The 15,551-nt window shown below is 46.0% G+C and overlaps 1 protein-coding gene across 6 annotated transcripts in view; it reads left to right on the forward strand.

Moving 5' to 3' along the window:
- The window catches only part of reln (reelin), an 84,899-nt gene that overhangs the window by 64,645 nt on the left and 4,703 nt on the right, over positions 1-15,551 (forward strand). For 3 of the 6 annotated variants that reach the window (XM_047596114.1, XM_047596116.1, XM_047596118.1), the window contains exons 25-63: positions 356-561; positions 992-1,163; positions 1,409-1,615; positions 1,729-1,964; positions 2,123-2,280; positions 2,379-2,586; positions 2,693-2,769; positions 3,191-3,349; positions 3,431-3,625; positions 4,692-4,965; positions 5,050-5,190; positions 5,305-5,482; positions 5,588-5,672; positions 5,777-5,959; positions 6,059-6,227; positions 6,360-6,465; positions 6,551-6,777; positions 6,911-7,134; positions 7,417-7,567; positions 7,679-7,937; positions 8,100-8,349; positions 8,548-8,716; positions 8,922-9,062; positions 9,339-9,516; positions 10,152-10,345; positions 10,445-10,695; positions 10,793-10,947; positions 11,045-11,259; positions 11,349-11,526; positions 11,621-11,799; positions 11,887-11,993; positions 12,077-12,319; positions 12,402-12,577; positions 12,666-12,739; positions 12,854-13,015; positions 13,115-13,272; positions 13,419-13,644; positions 13,784-13,981; positions 14,990-15,088. In XM_047596114.1, coding sequence (XP_047452070.1) covers positions 356-561; positions 992-1,163; positions 1,409-1,615; positions 1,729-1,964; positions 2,123-2,280; positions 2,379-2,586; positions 2,693-2,769; positions 3,191-3,349; positions 3,431-3,625; positions 4,692-4,965; positions 5,050-5,190; positions 5,305-5,482; positions 5,588-5,672; positions 5,777-5,959; positions 6,059-6,227; positions 6,360-6,465; positions 6,551-6,777; positions 6,911-7,134; positions 7,417-7,567; positions 7,679-7,937; positions 8,100-8,349; positions 8,548-8,716; positions 8,922-9,062; positions 9,339-9,516; positions 10,152-10,345; positions 10,445-10,695; positions 10,793-10,947; positions 11,045-11,259; positions 11,349-11,526; positions 11,621-11,799; positions 11,887-11,993; positions 12,077-12,319; positions 12,402-12,577; positions 12,666-12,739; positions 12,854-13,015; positions 13,115-13,272; positions 13,419-13,644; positions 13,784-13,981; positions 14,990-15,088 — 6,968 coding nt within the window. The remainder of the gene's footprint in view (positions 1-355; positions 562-991; positions 1,164-1,408; positions 1,616-1,728; positions 1,965-2,122; positions 2,281-2,378; positions 2,587-2,692; positions 2,770-3,190; positions 3,350-3,430; positions 3,626-4,691; positions 4,966-5,049; positions 5,191-5,304; positions 5,483-5,587; positions 5,673-5,776; positions 5,960-6,058; positions 6,228-6,359; positions 6,466-6,550; positions 6,778-6,910; positions 7,135-7,416; positions 7,568-7,678; positions 7,938-8,099; positions 8,350-8,547; positions 8,717-8,921; positions 9,063-9,338; positions 9,517-10,151; positions 10,346-10,444; positions 10,696-10,792; positions 10,948-11,044; positions 11,260-11,348; positions 11,527-11,620; positions 11,800-11,886; positions 11,994-12,076; positions 12,320-12,401; positions 12,578-12,665; positions 12,740-12,853; positions 13,016-13,114; positions 13,273-13,418; positions 13,645-13,783; positions 13,982-14,989; positions 15,089-15,551) is intronic. The other 3 variants (XM_047596115.1, XM_047596117.1, XM_047596119.1) reach the window with 1 other exon arrangement.

Raw genomic sequence — 15,551 nt, forward strand, 5'->3', positions numbered from 1 at the left:
TTACCTCTATGTTATTAATCATGCAATAGCTTGGTGGAGTATATTCTGATTGGATGGAAGAGGTGTGTAATTTTCAGGCAGCTGCACATCTCTTGGCACGTGCCGTGGCAGCGTCTAAATTAGTATCCACAGCTGGAGCGCTATTTGTCGCAGGAAACTGATTCTCCTGCTTCCAACATTCGTACACAAAGGCACTGGCTACACAGTGGCTCAATTTAAAAAAAAAATGTGTTGTATCAAAATACAAACAGAAAGTATGATTATATTTGGAGTGAAACATGTAAACAGTATGTTATGTGGCTCCTAGAAGAGCATCCTTTACTCATCACGTACTAATGAATGTGTTTGTTGTCAGGCTGGGCTGAGGCAGCTCGTCAGCTGGGACCTGGACACTGAGTGGGCGGAGTTTGTGCAGTTCTACCTGCGTGTGGGTGGAGACTGGGCGGAGTGTAACCAGGCGGACAGCAGGGAGGAAGGAGTTCTGCTGCAGTACAGCAACGACGGAGGCATTAGTTGGGGCCTGATTGCTGAGATGTACTTCACTGACTTCACCAAGCCTCGGTGAGGAATGTCTCATTTTTATCGGTGCAAATACTTGAGCAAAGGTCTTCAACAGGGGGTCCGCAACCCCTAGGGGTCCGCGAAGACACTGCAGGGGGGTCGCAAAATCTTTGGTTGATTAAACATTTTTTATACATTTTTTAAATTTTAACCCCCAAATTTAATTTTTTTTAAATACACATTAACATGAATCCAACATATTTTAGTAAAGGGATAAAGGCTTAATACTGAATGCACAATGATATGATATAATAATGTATATGTATAAATAGCACTAGGCCGAGTTTAATATAGAACACATATAATAGGTAGGGGGTCCCTACTTAATCTTTCCAAACTGAAGACCACTGTACAAGAGTATGTGATGTGGCTGTGATGATTTTGTATTTTATGATATACACTTGTGTAACCTGTCTTCTCCATTTCTCAGCTTTGTCCATTATGAGCTTCCTTTGGCCTCTAAAACACCCTCCACAAGGTTTCGATGGTGGCAGCCCCTTCACTCCGGGGATGGCTATGACCAGTGGGCGATTGACGACGTTATAATTTTGTCAGAGAGGGAGAAACACATCATCCCCATGGCCAATCCCACTCTACCACAGGTCAGGAATCAGTTTCACGAGTTTTCCCTGTAACTTGTTATTTGTGGTGACCTCGTGCAGCAGCCGAGGCTTTTCGCTTGAGCCAGTATTTCATTTTCTATTACAGGACGTGTCAGCCAAACGCAGATAGAGCAGCTATTAAATCTTAAAATCCTTCCAGGGGTGTTATCCATTCATCATTTTTGCTGGAGACAGTGATAAATACGAACACAACAGCATGAGGCTGCCGTCTTCTGTCTCTGCAGAACTTTTACGAGAAGCCAGCATTTGACTACCCTCTGAACCAGATGAGCGTTTGGTTGATGTTGGGCAATGAAGGCATGGAGAGGGAAAGCAACAACAGCTTCTGCGCCCCCACTCCCTCTGCAATGGTGTTTGGGCGCTCTGACGGGGACAGGGTCGCTGTCACCAGGGACCTGGCTCTGCGCCCTGGCTACACCCTTCAGTTTAAGGTAGGAGGAAATTGTACAGTAGGAGTTGAAAATATAAGGTTGGTGGACATTTAACGTGTAAAGAGTCATTTTAGACTCTAATTTTATGACCTCATAATCTGCCTGTTTCTCAGTTGAACATAGGCTGTGAATCAGAGTTCAGCTCATCTGCCCCAGTCCTGCTGCAATACTCCCATGACGCCGGCCGTACCTGGGCCCTGGTGGGGGAGGGCTGTTACCCAGGAACCCCCGGGGCTGGAATATGTGAGGGCAGCGGCCGTGAGCTCAAAGAACCCACTGTCTACAACACCGGAGACTACGAACAGTGGACAAGGGTCACTGTTGTCGTGCCGCGCAATGTTGCAGCCAGGTAGCTATGGTAACAGGCATGTCACTGGATCTACTAAGTTGTATTAGAGTGTTTTTGTTTGTTTGTTTTTAGGTGGAGGAAATGATCAATAATAGTTGAATTTCACAGTATAAAATTGTATCGTTCTCCATTTCCAACCATTCCCCTCCTTTTCCCAGTAAAACCAGGTTCCGTTGGTTCCAGGAGAGCAGCATGCACAGAGATGCTCCACCATTTGCTTTGGATGGTGTCTACATCTCTGAGCCCTGTCCAAACCACTGTGGGGGACATGGGGACTGCATCTCGGGTGTTTGTTTCTGTGATATGGGATACACAGGTAATACATGAAACTGAAAGAAAGTCAAGATATATATCTTCTTTTAAAAGATATGTACATATATTTATGCCTTATTATTCACTCTTTTTTACTCATAGTGGAGCAGGATAGCTGTGTCCCGTCTGTGGCCAGTCCTACGGAGCTGACTGAGGGATTTGAGGGGAAGCTGAGTCCACTGTGGCAGAGCCTGAGTGGGGGACAAATTGGAGGCGGCTGTGGCATCATTGGTGAGGGCAAGGCCCTTTACTTCAGTAGCCCTGGGCGGAGAGAAGCACGCACTGTGCCTTTAGACACCACCAACACTCGGTGAGAGAAATGCTACTATAACTCCCAGATGCAAGCACTGGAGGAGTGCAATATGTGCTGAAGTTTGTGGCGTATTGAATTCTGTTTTGTTCATTCCTTCCCACAGGTTGGTTCAGTTTTACATCCGAATTGGCAGCAAGAGTTTGGGACCCACTTGCACCAGGCCTCGCTCTCGCAATGAAGGTAATTCTCGAACCAAAGACGCAGCTTGTCGCTACTTTGCGTACTGTACTGAGGCCCTCTGCTGGATTCATGTGGCTGTTCCTCAACAGTGAGCTCCATAGAGAACAACCGATCACTTCCCTGCTGACTCGTCTCCAACTGTTCTTTGATCCTTGCGATCCAGTCAAAGCTGTGCTGCTCCAGACCTGATCATCATTCTCTGCTCTGTTCTGTTCGTCAGTCAGCACATTTTTAGCCTCCAGCATTTCTCAAGGTTGTGTCTGATCATTCCTGCAGGATCAGATAAAACAGAGTCAGCTTGCTAAATAGTTTGTCTGTAATAATCAAGGTCTGTAATGGACTGTGTTATTTGATTCCACTGTGCCTTCATTTCTAAGCTGATTCCCATCTCAAACGGTTATTACATTTTTTGTGGTTTTAGGCGTCATTGTCCAGTTTTCTACCAACAATGGAGTCCAGTGGCAGTTCCTGAGAGAGCTGGACTTCAGTTCCTTCCTGGAGCCCCAAGTGGTGACTATAGAGCTTCCATCTCCAGCTAAAACCCCCTACACAGTGTTTCGATGGTGGCAGCCACAGCAAGGTTAGCACACGACCCCAGTAAAACATACAAACATATAACAAAACTACATTGTCAACCATAAATGTTGACCCAATCTTTTAGGGAAACACTCGGCCCAGTGGGCTCTGGACGACGTCCTGATTGGCATGAACGACAGCTCCAGAACCGGCTTCCATGACAAGTTTGACGGCACGACCCCTCTGAGGCACAACTGGTACCGTATCCAGGGCGGGGAGGTGACGGTGGACTGCCTGTCTCTAGACACAGCGCTTACCTTCAACTCCGAGGCCATTGATAGTGAGTCACACGAACACCTCACTGTTCAAAAGCACACACACACACACACACACACACAGTGGAGGATTTATGATTATGGCGTTGTCAGTTTTGATTTCTAAAGTGGGTGTGAAAAATGTGTGCACAGGAAGTGAAGAAGGACCTGTTCATTCCCTCAACAGTCACTGTCAAGTGGCAAAGCTGCTGTTTGTAGTGTGAAGTCTGGTGTGAATATGTTAAATAAAAATTTACTGCAAAACTACTCCTCTACAAATCTGACTTTGTTGCAGAAACTGTAAAAAAATCACGTGTGCTCTCCCTTTTATACTATGGAGTCAAACAAGCCACACTAGAGGCTGTGCAGGGACGTCACGGTCCTGCACACAACAGGCTGAAATCGAATCACCCATTTATGTGGCGCCATAGGTCCTGCATTATTAATGAGAGCAAACCTGATTGAACGTCCTGCTTGTTATTTATGTTTGCATCAAGCAGCGAGCAGATTTACTTTGTGCAAACAGTACATTACAACCGGGCCGATCATTAAGCGTTCACAGCAAGCACAATTTGGCAGCGCATCTATAAACACGAAGCTCCTCTCGATGGCTGCTCTCTCGTACGCTGAGACAAGTACACGTTTCACACAGACACACACACATTGCTTCCGAGGCTGCGTCTGAATTTGCATTAGGATGTGTTGAGTTTGTGTTTTTTATTGTGACACTGAGCTGAAAACAGGATGACATTATTTCTAGTTAATTATTCATTGTTTAGCCATCCAGACCCAACTTTACTTTTCGGTTCCCTGTCACCGCTCTCATAACATTATTTTCAGGTGCGAAAGGCTTTGACAGTAAAAACAGTAAACACTCACATCCACCATACATGCTTGGCACCAGCTTGCACATGACGTTATCCACTAATTATAAATCAGCATTTAACAGCTAAATATACTTCCCTTAGGAATTAATAGAGCACTAAAGTCATATGGACATATACTTGCAGGTAACCATAAATGTGTAGCCAGATAAACATTTGTTAGTTAAACTGTGAACTGTTAAACGTTGTTGTTAAACTGTGCTTACAGAGAAGCCTAGATACGCAGAGAGCTGGGACTTTGAGGTGTCGGGCTCATCATTCCTGCAGTTTGAGCTGAGTATGGGCTGCAGTAAGTCCACCTCCTTCTCCCACGGCGTGCGCCTGGAGTACTCCACGGACTGTGGCCGTCACTGGTCCCTCATCACGCCAGAGTGTGTGCCCCCAGCTATCGGCTGTGCTGGTTACACTCAGAGCTCCATCTACACATCAACCCAGTACAAACACTGGAGGAGGATCACCGTGTACCTGCCCAGCGCTGCTAAGTACGTGTTTTTGTACCCAAAATCAGTAGAGAGGATTGTTATAGCTGCTGACGCCGACTGTGTCTCTGCTGTTGAACCCCACAGTTCTCCCAGAACTCGGTTCCGTTGGATCCAGACCCACTTCACCCCAGGTGCAGAAGGGTGGGCTCTAGATAACGTGTTACTGGCCCCTGGCTGCCCCTGGATGTGCTCTGGACATGGACTCTGTGACAATGGACGCTGTGTGTATGTGAAACTGTCTTTTCTACACAGCTCTTCTATTTTTTTTTTTTCAATGTTCTGTTAATTCTCTGCGTACATGTTCATGTAAATTCACACTTTCTCTCTATTCTCGCACAGGTGTGATAAGGGTTATGGAGGGGCTCATTGTGTGCCTTTGGCCCCGCTGCCGTCTGTGCTGAGAGAGGACTTCAATGAAAATTTGCAGCAGGAGACGTGGCCTGAGGTGTATGGATCAGAGAGGGGAACTCTAAGCGGAGAGCCTCTTAAATCTGGCACTGCCCTTATTTTCAAAGGGGTGAGGACACACACAGAGCAGCAGTAACACAGTTAAATGATAACAACAACACAGCTTGAAATCCATTACTTTTCTTCAGTGACCAGCTATAAAATCCTTTTGCAGGATGGTTTACGAATGATAGTGTCCCGGGATCTGGACTGCACAAACACTCTTTACATCCAGTTCTCCTTCAAATTCATCACTAAAGGTTCTATGTTACTCTTTTTTGTTTTTTGTATTTTTTATTATGTTGTGTTGACGTTGTTTTTGCTCAACTATTGGTGTAAAAGTTTTTTTTTCCTACCTGTCCAGGTGTCCCAGAGCGCTCCCATTCAGTGCTGCTGCAGTACTCTGTGAATGGAGGAATCAGCTGGCTGCTGTTGGATGAGTTTTACTTCCCAGCTTCTACGGACACCCTGTTCCTCCACCTGCCACTGCCAGCCAGCGCTCAGACCAACGCCACCCGATTCAGGCTCTGGCAGCCTTACAACAGCGGTGAGTGTTATTCTTTTCTCTCCCATTTCTCTCCAAAAGCTGATATAATGTTGCTCAGACTCTAGGATGTAATAATCTTTATAACATTATGCCCTTTAGGTAAGAAGGAGGAGGTGTGGGTGATAGATGATCTCATCATCGATGGCAGCTCCTTACACAACCCACCGGTGGTGACTGACAGTTTTGAGGACGGCCCCAATGAGTCCAACTGGCTGTTCTCTCCCGGGGGAAACACTGGTCTCTATTGCCCCTACCAGAAGACTGACATGTAAGAAAAACAAAGTTAACGCACTTATTATTTTTGGACCGCGTATCTGCTTTTTATATAATTGGTGGGAGAATGAATGTGAAAAGATGCTTTCAGCCTTGACTAATGTTTGTGAGTGTGTGAATAATGCAGGGAGGAGGATGAGTCAGCTATGGTGTTCGTCTCGAGTGAGCTCGGAGAGCACTCCATTACCACCAGGGACATTGACGTAAACGAGAATACCATCATCCAGTTTGAGGTACACATGCACCGACTCCTTTTCTAAATAAACAGAGTTTTTACTTTGTTATCTTCACTCATTGTATGTATATCTATCTCTCCAGATTAATGTTGGCTGCACGGCTGAAAGCTCTTCTGCGAACCCAGTGCGTCTCGAGTTCTCACGGGACTTTGGCGCCACATGGCACCTTTTGGTGCCCCTGTGTGCTGGCGGACCCCAGCCCTCCTCCCTCTGCTCCACAGAGCTTCACCCTGCCAGCATATATTTCCCTGGCACTACTCAGGGCTGGAGGAGGGAGGTCATTCACTTTGGCAAGCTTCGCCTCTGTGGGTAAGAACTTGGTACATTCTGTACAGCTGCAGAGCAGAACATCCAAAAACATTTAGGGAAATTATACTGTTAACAGTATAGTTAACATGCCCGTCCCTGCCTCATTAATTTTTCGATTTTTGCTACAATGCAGGTCAGTAAGGTTCCGCTGGTATCAAGGTTTCTTCTCAACTGGTTCTTCGCCTCCAACATGGGCACTAGATAATGTCTACATTGGCCCACAGTGTCAGGACATGTGTAATGGTCACGGGGCTTGTGTGGGTGGCACTCATTGTGTGTGTGACCCTGGCTACTCTGGATCCGACTGCTCTGTGCCTGACACCCCCAACCCTGACTTCCTCAAAGAGGACTTTGAAGGTACACTAGTGTAATAAAGCACATTAAAGTCGATTGTTTAGTGCACCATGCACTATGCATGTATGTGGAATTTATTGAAGTTAAATGAATGTGTGGTCAATGCTGTTTTGAATCAGATTATCTGACCATTGGTCTTCAAAAATATTTGACAGGTTATAGTAGGATCTTTGTAGACCATTGTTTTTAGTTAAACTGTGTGTGCTTTATTTTATACTGGATTGTTCTTTGGTCCATGTTGTTATTACTCCTGTCTGTGTTTAAACTTGGTTTGTGTGTTTCTAGGAGGAGCTGTGGACGCTGAGCGTTTTACGCTCCTGAGTGGTGGTAAACCATCCAGGAAGTGTGGCATCATGTCTAGTGGGAACCACTTGTTCTTCAGTGAGGACGGCTTACGCATGTTGGTCACCAGTGACATGGACCTGTCAAATGCTAGGTAGACCTACGTTAGCAAACTGAAAATTGCACGTTTCAGACATTTTAATCAAATAAAACAGTGGATAGTATTCGGTCTGCAGCTCAGTAAGAACCCTATGTGTTGATGCAGGTTTGTTCAGTTCTTCCTGCGCCTCGGCTGTGGTAAAGCGGCTCCAGACCCTCGCTCCCAGCCGGTTCTGCTGCAATACTCAGTAGATGGAGGTCTGATGTGGGGACTCCTGCAGGAATTTCTTTTTAGCAACAGCAGTAATCAGGCTCGTCTGGTGGCTCTGGAAATCCCACTGCGTGCCCGCACCTCTTCTACTCGCCTCCGCTGGTGGCAGCCCTCTGAGAACGGACACTTTTACAGCCCATGGGTCATTGACCAGGTATAGTTAGTGATAGTCTTCCATCCATCCATCAATGAGTCTTGTTGTGGCTGTTATCTGTTAAAAGTTTCTGTCATCGTTTTCATCTAATGTGAATTTTGTTTCCACTTTCTCCATCTTCTTCGCATTAACTATGCAAACGTTTATGTCTAAATCCAACAGGTGGTGGTTGGTGGCAGTGCCAGTGGCTGGGGGCCTCTTGAAGATGACTTCTCCTCAATTGATGGGCGCTCTTGGCTCCTCCACCCCGGCGGGACTCGAATGCCTGTTTGTGGCTCTGACGGACCTGCTTTCGCATTTATAGAGAAGTCCAACACGCGCTACGCTGTTACCACTGACATCAGTCTGGGACAAGACGCCTTCATCCAGTTTGACTTTTCTGCGTCCTGCTCTGTCACAAACTCCTGCTACTGTAAGAAATCACAAATGAAACGTTAACTGCACCACTTCGATGTCTGCATGGAAGAATAATATGACAGGGTAGAGCAGTGTCAAGTGAAGAAGATGATGGAGGAATTTGTGATTTCATGCTGTTTCCAATTCAAATAATAGAACAGGACATAGTTGTGTTAGAAGAACTTGAAAAGTAATTTAACCATTTTCTCTTCAGCTGTAGAGTTGGAGTATTCTCTGGATCTGGGTTTAAACTGGCAGCCTCTGGTCAGAGATTGTCTGCCTACAAGCCCCGACTGCTCCTCGTACACTCTGCAGCGACTTCTGGTTTCTGACACCTACAACAAGTGGGGCCGTGTTACCCTGCCTATCCCGTCATATGCCAGGTCAGCACAGCCCTGCTAACCGTCAACATGGACAAACACATTTAGTGGTGCTGCTGCTGCTTCTTCTCAAGCACACTTAGGCTCTGTTACAATCTGAAAACAAAGCATAAAGGGTCATGTCAGGATTTCCAGTTTAATTTCTTGCCATTTAAATTACTTTACCTTACCTGCTTACTGTTTCTTTGACGCTAATTTATGTCTTTAGGTCTCCAGCCACTCGGTTCCGCTGGTTCCAGCAGGCTCCCTTTGACAAGCAGCAGACGTGGGCTCTGGATAACCTCTACATTGGAGATGGCTGCCCAGATATGTGCTCTGGACACGGACGCTGCCAACAGAGCTCCTGTGTGTAAGTAGCGGCAGCTTCATGCCAGCATACAAAAATTTATATTGCTGACATCTGGAATGTCAGCTGCTAGTCATATGCTGCAAAATATGCTGAAAAATACCATATTTCAGTATTGTATAAATACAAGCATAATAGTATTTGGAACAGAAGGTTTTATGTGGTATATTGTTTAGCCTTAATATTTTTAATTAATCTTGTGGGGTCACTCAGTGTAACTTCATGGCTAGATTTTCTTTGAGCCTGGTTCTCAGTGTCTGAACCCTCCATCCTCTCCAGGTGTGACCCAGAGTGGTGGGGTGAGTATTGCGATGAGCCCGTGGTTCCTCTTCCCTCCCAGCTGAAGGACAGCTTCAGTCGAGCGCCCTCTCTCAGTCACTGGCACCTACTCACCGGTGGAAAGCTCAGCACTGTGTGTGGGGCTGTGGCCTCTGGAGCTGCTCTGCACTTCAGTGGGGTAAATCTACATCATATTATCTAAGTCTTTATTTATTTACTTTATTATTGAATATCCTGAAATGCATCCTAACCAGGGATTTGTTGAAGAAAATGAAAATAAAGTCATACACAATATGTTCATTCACAATATTGCATGTATTGATTTGTACAATCTCAGTGTTCTTGTTAATTCTCTGAATGATATATCTATGTGAACATGAACCAACTATTAATCAGCAAGGTAAGCAATTAAAAGAACAAACTTCAGGGCTGATTCATTGCTGAGATGATACAGACACAATGAGATTCTAACCTTATCTGAAATATGCTGCTTCATGTACCAATGTATTAAATAGAAGACCACAAAGTAAGAAGCTGTCAGCCTTTCTATACAGCAGGAGTTTCCCCAAAGCGTTAGCTTAGTGTTGTTTGTGGATATCTATTGACAGACCTGTGCTAATGTGCATGGGAAAAGTCTTGAGAGCAATTGCTTACAACAACCTTTAGGTGACGGGAACATTTCATATTGTTCTGATCGTCTTCTGGTAGCATTCAAAACTTATGTTTGAGATTTTTGGATTTATTATTTTAAGTAGTATTAATAACCCAAGGTCCTGATTTAATAAACTATGTGTCTATGTGTCTTGTTTTCAGAGCTGTAGCCGTCAGCTGGTGACAGTGGACCTGAATCTGACCAACGCTGAGTTCATCCAGTTCTACTTCATGTACGGCTGTATGATACCGCCTGGTAACCGCAACCAGGGCGTCCTTCTGGAGTACAGTTTGAATGGAGGAATCAACTGGCATCTTCTGACAGAGATATTTTATGATCTGTACACCAAGCCTGGGTGAGTTGTGTCACCATCCGTCCACGGACATAAGTATTTGCACTGTGTGTGTGGAGAAGCAGGTTACCTGTGAATCTCTTTATGCGTTTCTCTGGTCAGGTTTGTGAATGTGCTGCTGCCCCCTGCTGCCCGCCAGGAAGGAGTCCGTGTGCGCTGGTGGCAGCCACAGCACGAAGGAGCCGACCACAGTGATTGGGCTCTGGATAACGTCCTTATCGCAGGCTCAGACCCACGGGCGCAGATCACTGACACATTTGGAGGGGTAGCGTTGCCTAACCATGAGAGAGCCCCTGCTGATGGAACTTCAGGAAGGATAGGTCAACCGAGTGAGCAAGAAGAAACACCAATAGGTACTGAATGAACCTAAAACCTGAACGCTCTACATTAAACTCATTTGGTCTTAATGAAGTGTCTTATATTTGCTTTATTTCTCTTGTTTGTTCCCAGTGAGTGCTCACTGGTTGTTCTCAGAGGACTGCTCAGTGCAGCGCTTTTGCAGCTCACCTGATGGTGTGATGGTGTGTGGAAATGCTGATGGGAGAGAGGTGTATGCTGTCACACATGATATCGTTCCTGACAAAGGCTGGGTCATGCAGTTTAAGGTAACTAATGAGTCTAAACTGATCTTATCTTAAACCACCTTCTCTAAAAAAAAAAAACTGCTAAATTAAGCCTTTCATTGTCTTTGTTTTTGTTTAGATTGCTGTGGGCTGCATTGTGCCCGAGCGTCATGCAGATCGGCAAGTTCATGTTCAGTATTCGGTAGATTTTGGGGTGACCTGGAAGTACCTGGTTCCTCAGTGTCTACCTGCCGACCCCCGCTGTGGTGGTCAGGTCTCGCAGCCATCGGTCTTCTTCCCTGCTGAAGGCTGGAAGAGGGCAGTCTATCCCCTCCCTGACAGCCTGGCTGACACGTAAGTCAATCCATATCAATTGTCCGATAAATACTATAATCCTGTTGTTTGCATTTTACTATGACTGATCTATGTTGTCTTGTCTTCAGCTCGGTGCGATTCCGGTTTTACCAGCAGCACTCGGACATTCAGTGGGGTGTGGAGAACTTTTACATCGGGCCAGCCTGTGATAGCCACTGTGGGGGACATGGGGACTGTCTGGATCAGCGCTGTCTGTGCGATCCAGGATTCACAGGACCAAACTGCTATGCCAGCACTGCTCTTAAGGTTGCTTTTCATCCACTCAATACCAGGCGTAGAGCACAAAAAGATATCGTGGTGTTTTGAGTCTATCACTTAGATGTGTTTTTTCTCCTTGTAGGCATCTCTAAAAGAGCGCTTTGACTGGGAAGGGGCGGCAGCAGGCCCTCAGTGGCAGGTGCTGGAGGGCGGTAAGCCCTGCACAGACTGTGGAGTGTTGGTAGAGGGGACAGCGCTGTATTTTGGTGGGGCTGATGCCAGACAAGCAGTGACTGCTGATCTGGACCTCCGTGGAGCCAAGTCAGTGCTCACAATCCACGAGTCACAGCGAGAAAATTTCTGTTGATCTTTAAACATGACAGTGCTACTTTTTGCTGTTGTTGACAGGTTTGTGGAATACTGGGCCAGGATCGGAAGTGAAGATAACATGACCATGTGCCACCGTCCAACTTGTCGCAAAGAGGGAGTGCTGCTGGACTACTCTACTGATGGAGGTGGAGGAAAACATACAAAGAGCATTACATTAGGTGTCTTCCCCTTCTTTTCTTTTTTAAACAATTTTCTTGTCATGTCTCAGGTGTGTCCTGGATGCTGCTGCATGAGATGGACTACCTGAAGTATGTGTCAGTGAGGAGAGACTACATTGTTCTACCAGAAGGAGCTCTGACCAATGCCACTCGCCTGCGCTGGTGGCAGCCTTTCACCATTTCCTCTGGTCTGGCCACACCAAGCCTGGAAAGAGCCCAGTGGGCCATAGACAACATCCTGGTGGGAGGGTCAGACATTAACCCATCCACCCTGCTTGACACCTTTGACGATGGTAAGTTTGTATGCGTAGGTGTAATGGGACAAAACACTTAGGCGTAAGTCCTCCTCTTCACTTTATTTGTTTGTCTCACTAGAGGGTGTTTCCCATGAGGAAAGTTGGAGTTTCTACCCTAATGCTGTGAGAACAGCTGGCTTCTGTGGAAATCCCTCCTTCCACCTTTACTGGCCAAACAAGAACCAAGACAAAACACACAACATCCTGGCCACTCGAGAGCTCATAGTGCAACCTGGATATATTTTACAGTTCAAGGTACTTCGGGATAGCCCCTTGCCCAATTTCATCTGTTCTTTATCTTGTGCGTGTTGACTTCAGTCCCTTACATCTTTCATTGTTACAGATTGTTGTTGGTTGTGAGGCGGATACCTGTGAAGACCACCATTCTGTCCTGCTGCAGTACAGGAAGGATGCAAGGTAAGAAACACAAGGAGAGGCAACAGCTTTACTCTACAAGCATCACTTCTTGATTTTCTCTTGGTAGGATATATTTTACGTTAGCTACATCATATCTTCCTTCTTCGCCTTTAGGTCTGACTCATGGCAGCTGGTACAGTCAGAGTGCCTCCCCTCCTCAGTCAACAACGTGGGCTGCTCTCCCTTCCAGTTTCATGAGTCCACAATCTACAGTCCAGTTAACAGCTCAACATGGACACGGGTCACGGTCCAGCTACCAGACCACGTCTCCTCAGGGTAGGAGAGCACGCATTGTACTTCGCTGTAGTGTAACACATCTAGACGTCTCTACGTTGCTGAATCGTACGCTTTTTCTGAGTTGTTGCATATTTCCAGTGCTACCCAGTTCCGCTGGATTCAAAAAGAGGGGACGGGAGAGCGCCAGAGCTGGGGAGTGGACCACGTTTACATTGGCGAGGCCTGTCCTGGGCTCTGCAGCGGCCACGGATACTGCACCAGCGGAGTTGTCTGCATCTGTGATGAGGGACACCATGGTGGGCCACAAACAGCATATTATATTCATTTGTTCTGTCCACGACGTGGAGGGGTTTTGTTGTTAAATGATGTTGACGAGTGAGCGCAAGAGGTTTTTACTTTCCCACATTTATCACTTCCCCTCCGCCTCCTCTTATTTCAACAGGTGACGACTGCTCCCTCTCCAGCAGTGACCTGCCCAGCTCCATAAAGGACAACTTTGAGTCTGGCAGTGTGTCTCAGGAGAGCTGGCAGCTGATCCAGGGTGGGGGAGTGGGCAGCGGCTGTGGACAGCTGTCACCACACGCCCACGGAGACTCGCTTTATTTTAATGGCTGTAAGATGAGGCAGGCAGTTACCAAACCGCTGGACCTCACTAGAGCCAGGTACAGGTACTATCAAAACATAAATAAACTAACTGCGTACAGATCTATCCACTCAATCCATAGCTGGAAGTGATTGGTCTCTACAGTTGGATCTGTAATTAACTACCTTTAACATTTTTGTCCTACCTTCTCTGTCTCCCTGCAGTAAGATCATGTTTGTGCTGCAGATCGGGAGTGTGGCACAGACAGACAGTTGTAACATAGCTCTGGATCAGGCGGACACAGTCGACCGGGCCGTGCTGCTACAATACAGCGTCAACAATGGGGTCAGTTGGCACGTTATCGCCCAGCACCAGCCCAAAGACTTCATAAAGGCCCAGAGAGTTTCCTACAACATTCCACTGTGAGTAACGCAACGAGACACCAGAGACACTGGGACACTCATAACTGGCTTTAGCCTTCACATTAAAAACCATCCTGACTTGACACGCCGGCTCAGCCTGTATCTGAAGCGGGTTGCCGTAGCAACACAAATGCGGTTAAATCTTCTGTTTTATAGCAACACTTCGACATGCTAACATCAAATTAGTGATTAGACGCCCCATTTACAACACTGAGTGTCAACCTTCAGTGGTTCATCTTCTATCGAGGTTTCAGAGTAGGTTTTATAAAGTGTCGCGCAAAACTTTGTATAGTTTTTGACAATATATTAATAAAATTGAATTGATTTGAATAGTTCAACCCAGAAGCTGCAAGAATTAGGCTTCAGCCCGTCCCTCACACAGGTTCCTCACATCTCATTTGTTATTCAGCTCTTTACTTGAGGTTACAGTCGACAGAATGCCAAGACGTGTGTACGGTTTAGCCTGTTTCCTGAAGCACTGAGCAATGCTTCATTTAATTAGCGTCTTACAAGATGGTTATGATTGTTCTCAACTTTATTTCGAAACGCATATTAATAAATGGTATTTCTGACTTAGTGTTAACAATAATAACCTTCAAAGCGTCTATCAAGAATTATTGGACGTGGAAGCCAGAAGCATCCAACGTGCATTAATTCCTGATAATGAACACATCATTGTGCATCATCCCATGGAGAATCTTGCCTTTATTAATGATAGATAATACTACAAATGTCAGTTAGTCATTAATAACAGGGTAATGTTTTTCTACAGCAGACTAATAAGTTTGCACTTGTGTTGATAAATGGTTGATAAACACACTCTCAGATTTATCTGGCAAGGATGTTGTTTGGCGTATAACTGGTCCAGGAAGTTTAAAGATAACAAATTATTTATTAACCATTATCTGTCATTAACTAACAGTGTGGTAGACACCATTAGACTGGTTTGAAGCTGACGTAAACACTGACATACTTGTTGACCCTACGGTGTCTCCATGATCTCTCCAGTGAGGCGAGGGTTAAAGGGGTGATGCTGCGATGGTGGCAGCCACGACACGATGGTGCAGGACACGACCAGTGGGCGTTGGACCATGTGGAAGTAGTTCTGTGAGTACCCAATTCCCAGCCGGCCGCCGGCCTCCCAGACTGGCCCCCAACAGAGTTCCTGATCTGCCCCTCTTTCTACCTCTGCCTCGCCCGTGCAAACGGCTCCCTCTGCTCCACACTAACACAGGAAAACAGTTTACACACAGATCCGAGCGCGTCTATGTGCTGCTCACCGCCCACAACAAACGTCTGAGCAGTCACTTGTTTTATATGCTAATCACAGCTTCTGGCGTCAGGCGAGCAGACTCGAAAAATGCACTGCTTTGCTGTGAATGTTTCTGTTTGTGGACGGCAGGTCTGTGGACAACAGATCAACTGCTGCTGTCAGATCATCATATTTTCAGTGTTTTGTAGAGTCCATGCATCAAAACAACTTCAGTCAAGGATTGATGTATCTTTCCACTAACCTGCCTCAAAGGTTTTAAAATGTATCAAATTTACATCGTGAATATAGTTGAATAAT

This window comes from Mugil cephalus, chromosome 10, assembly GCF_022458985.1.
Source record: "Mugil cephalus isolate CIBA_MC_2020 chromosome 10, CIBA_Mcephalus_1.1, whole genome shotgun sequence".
Classification (NCBI taxonomy): domain Eukaryota; kingdom Metazoa; phylum Chordata; class Actinopteri; order Mugiliformes; family Mugilidae; genus Mugil; species Mugil cephalus.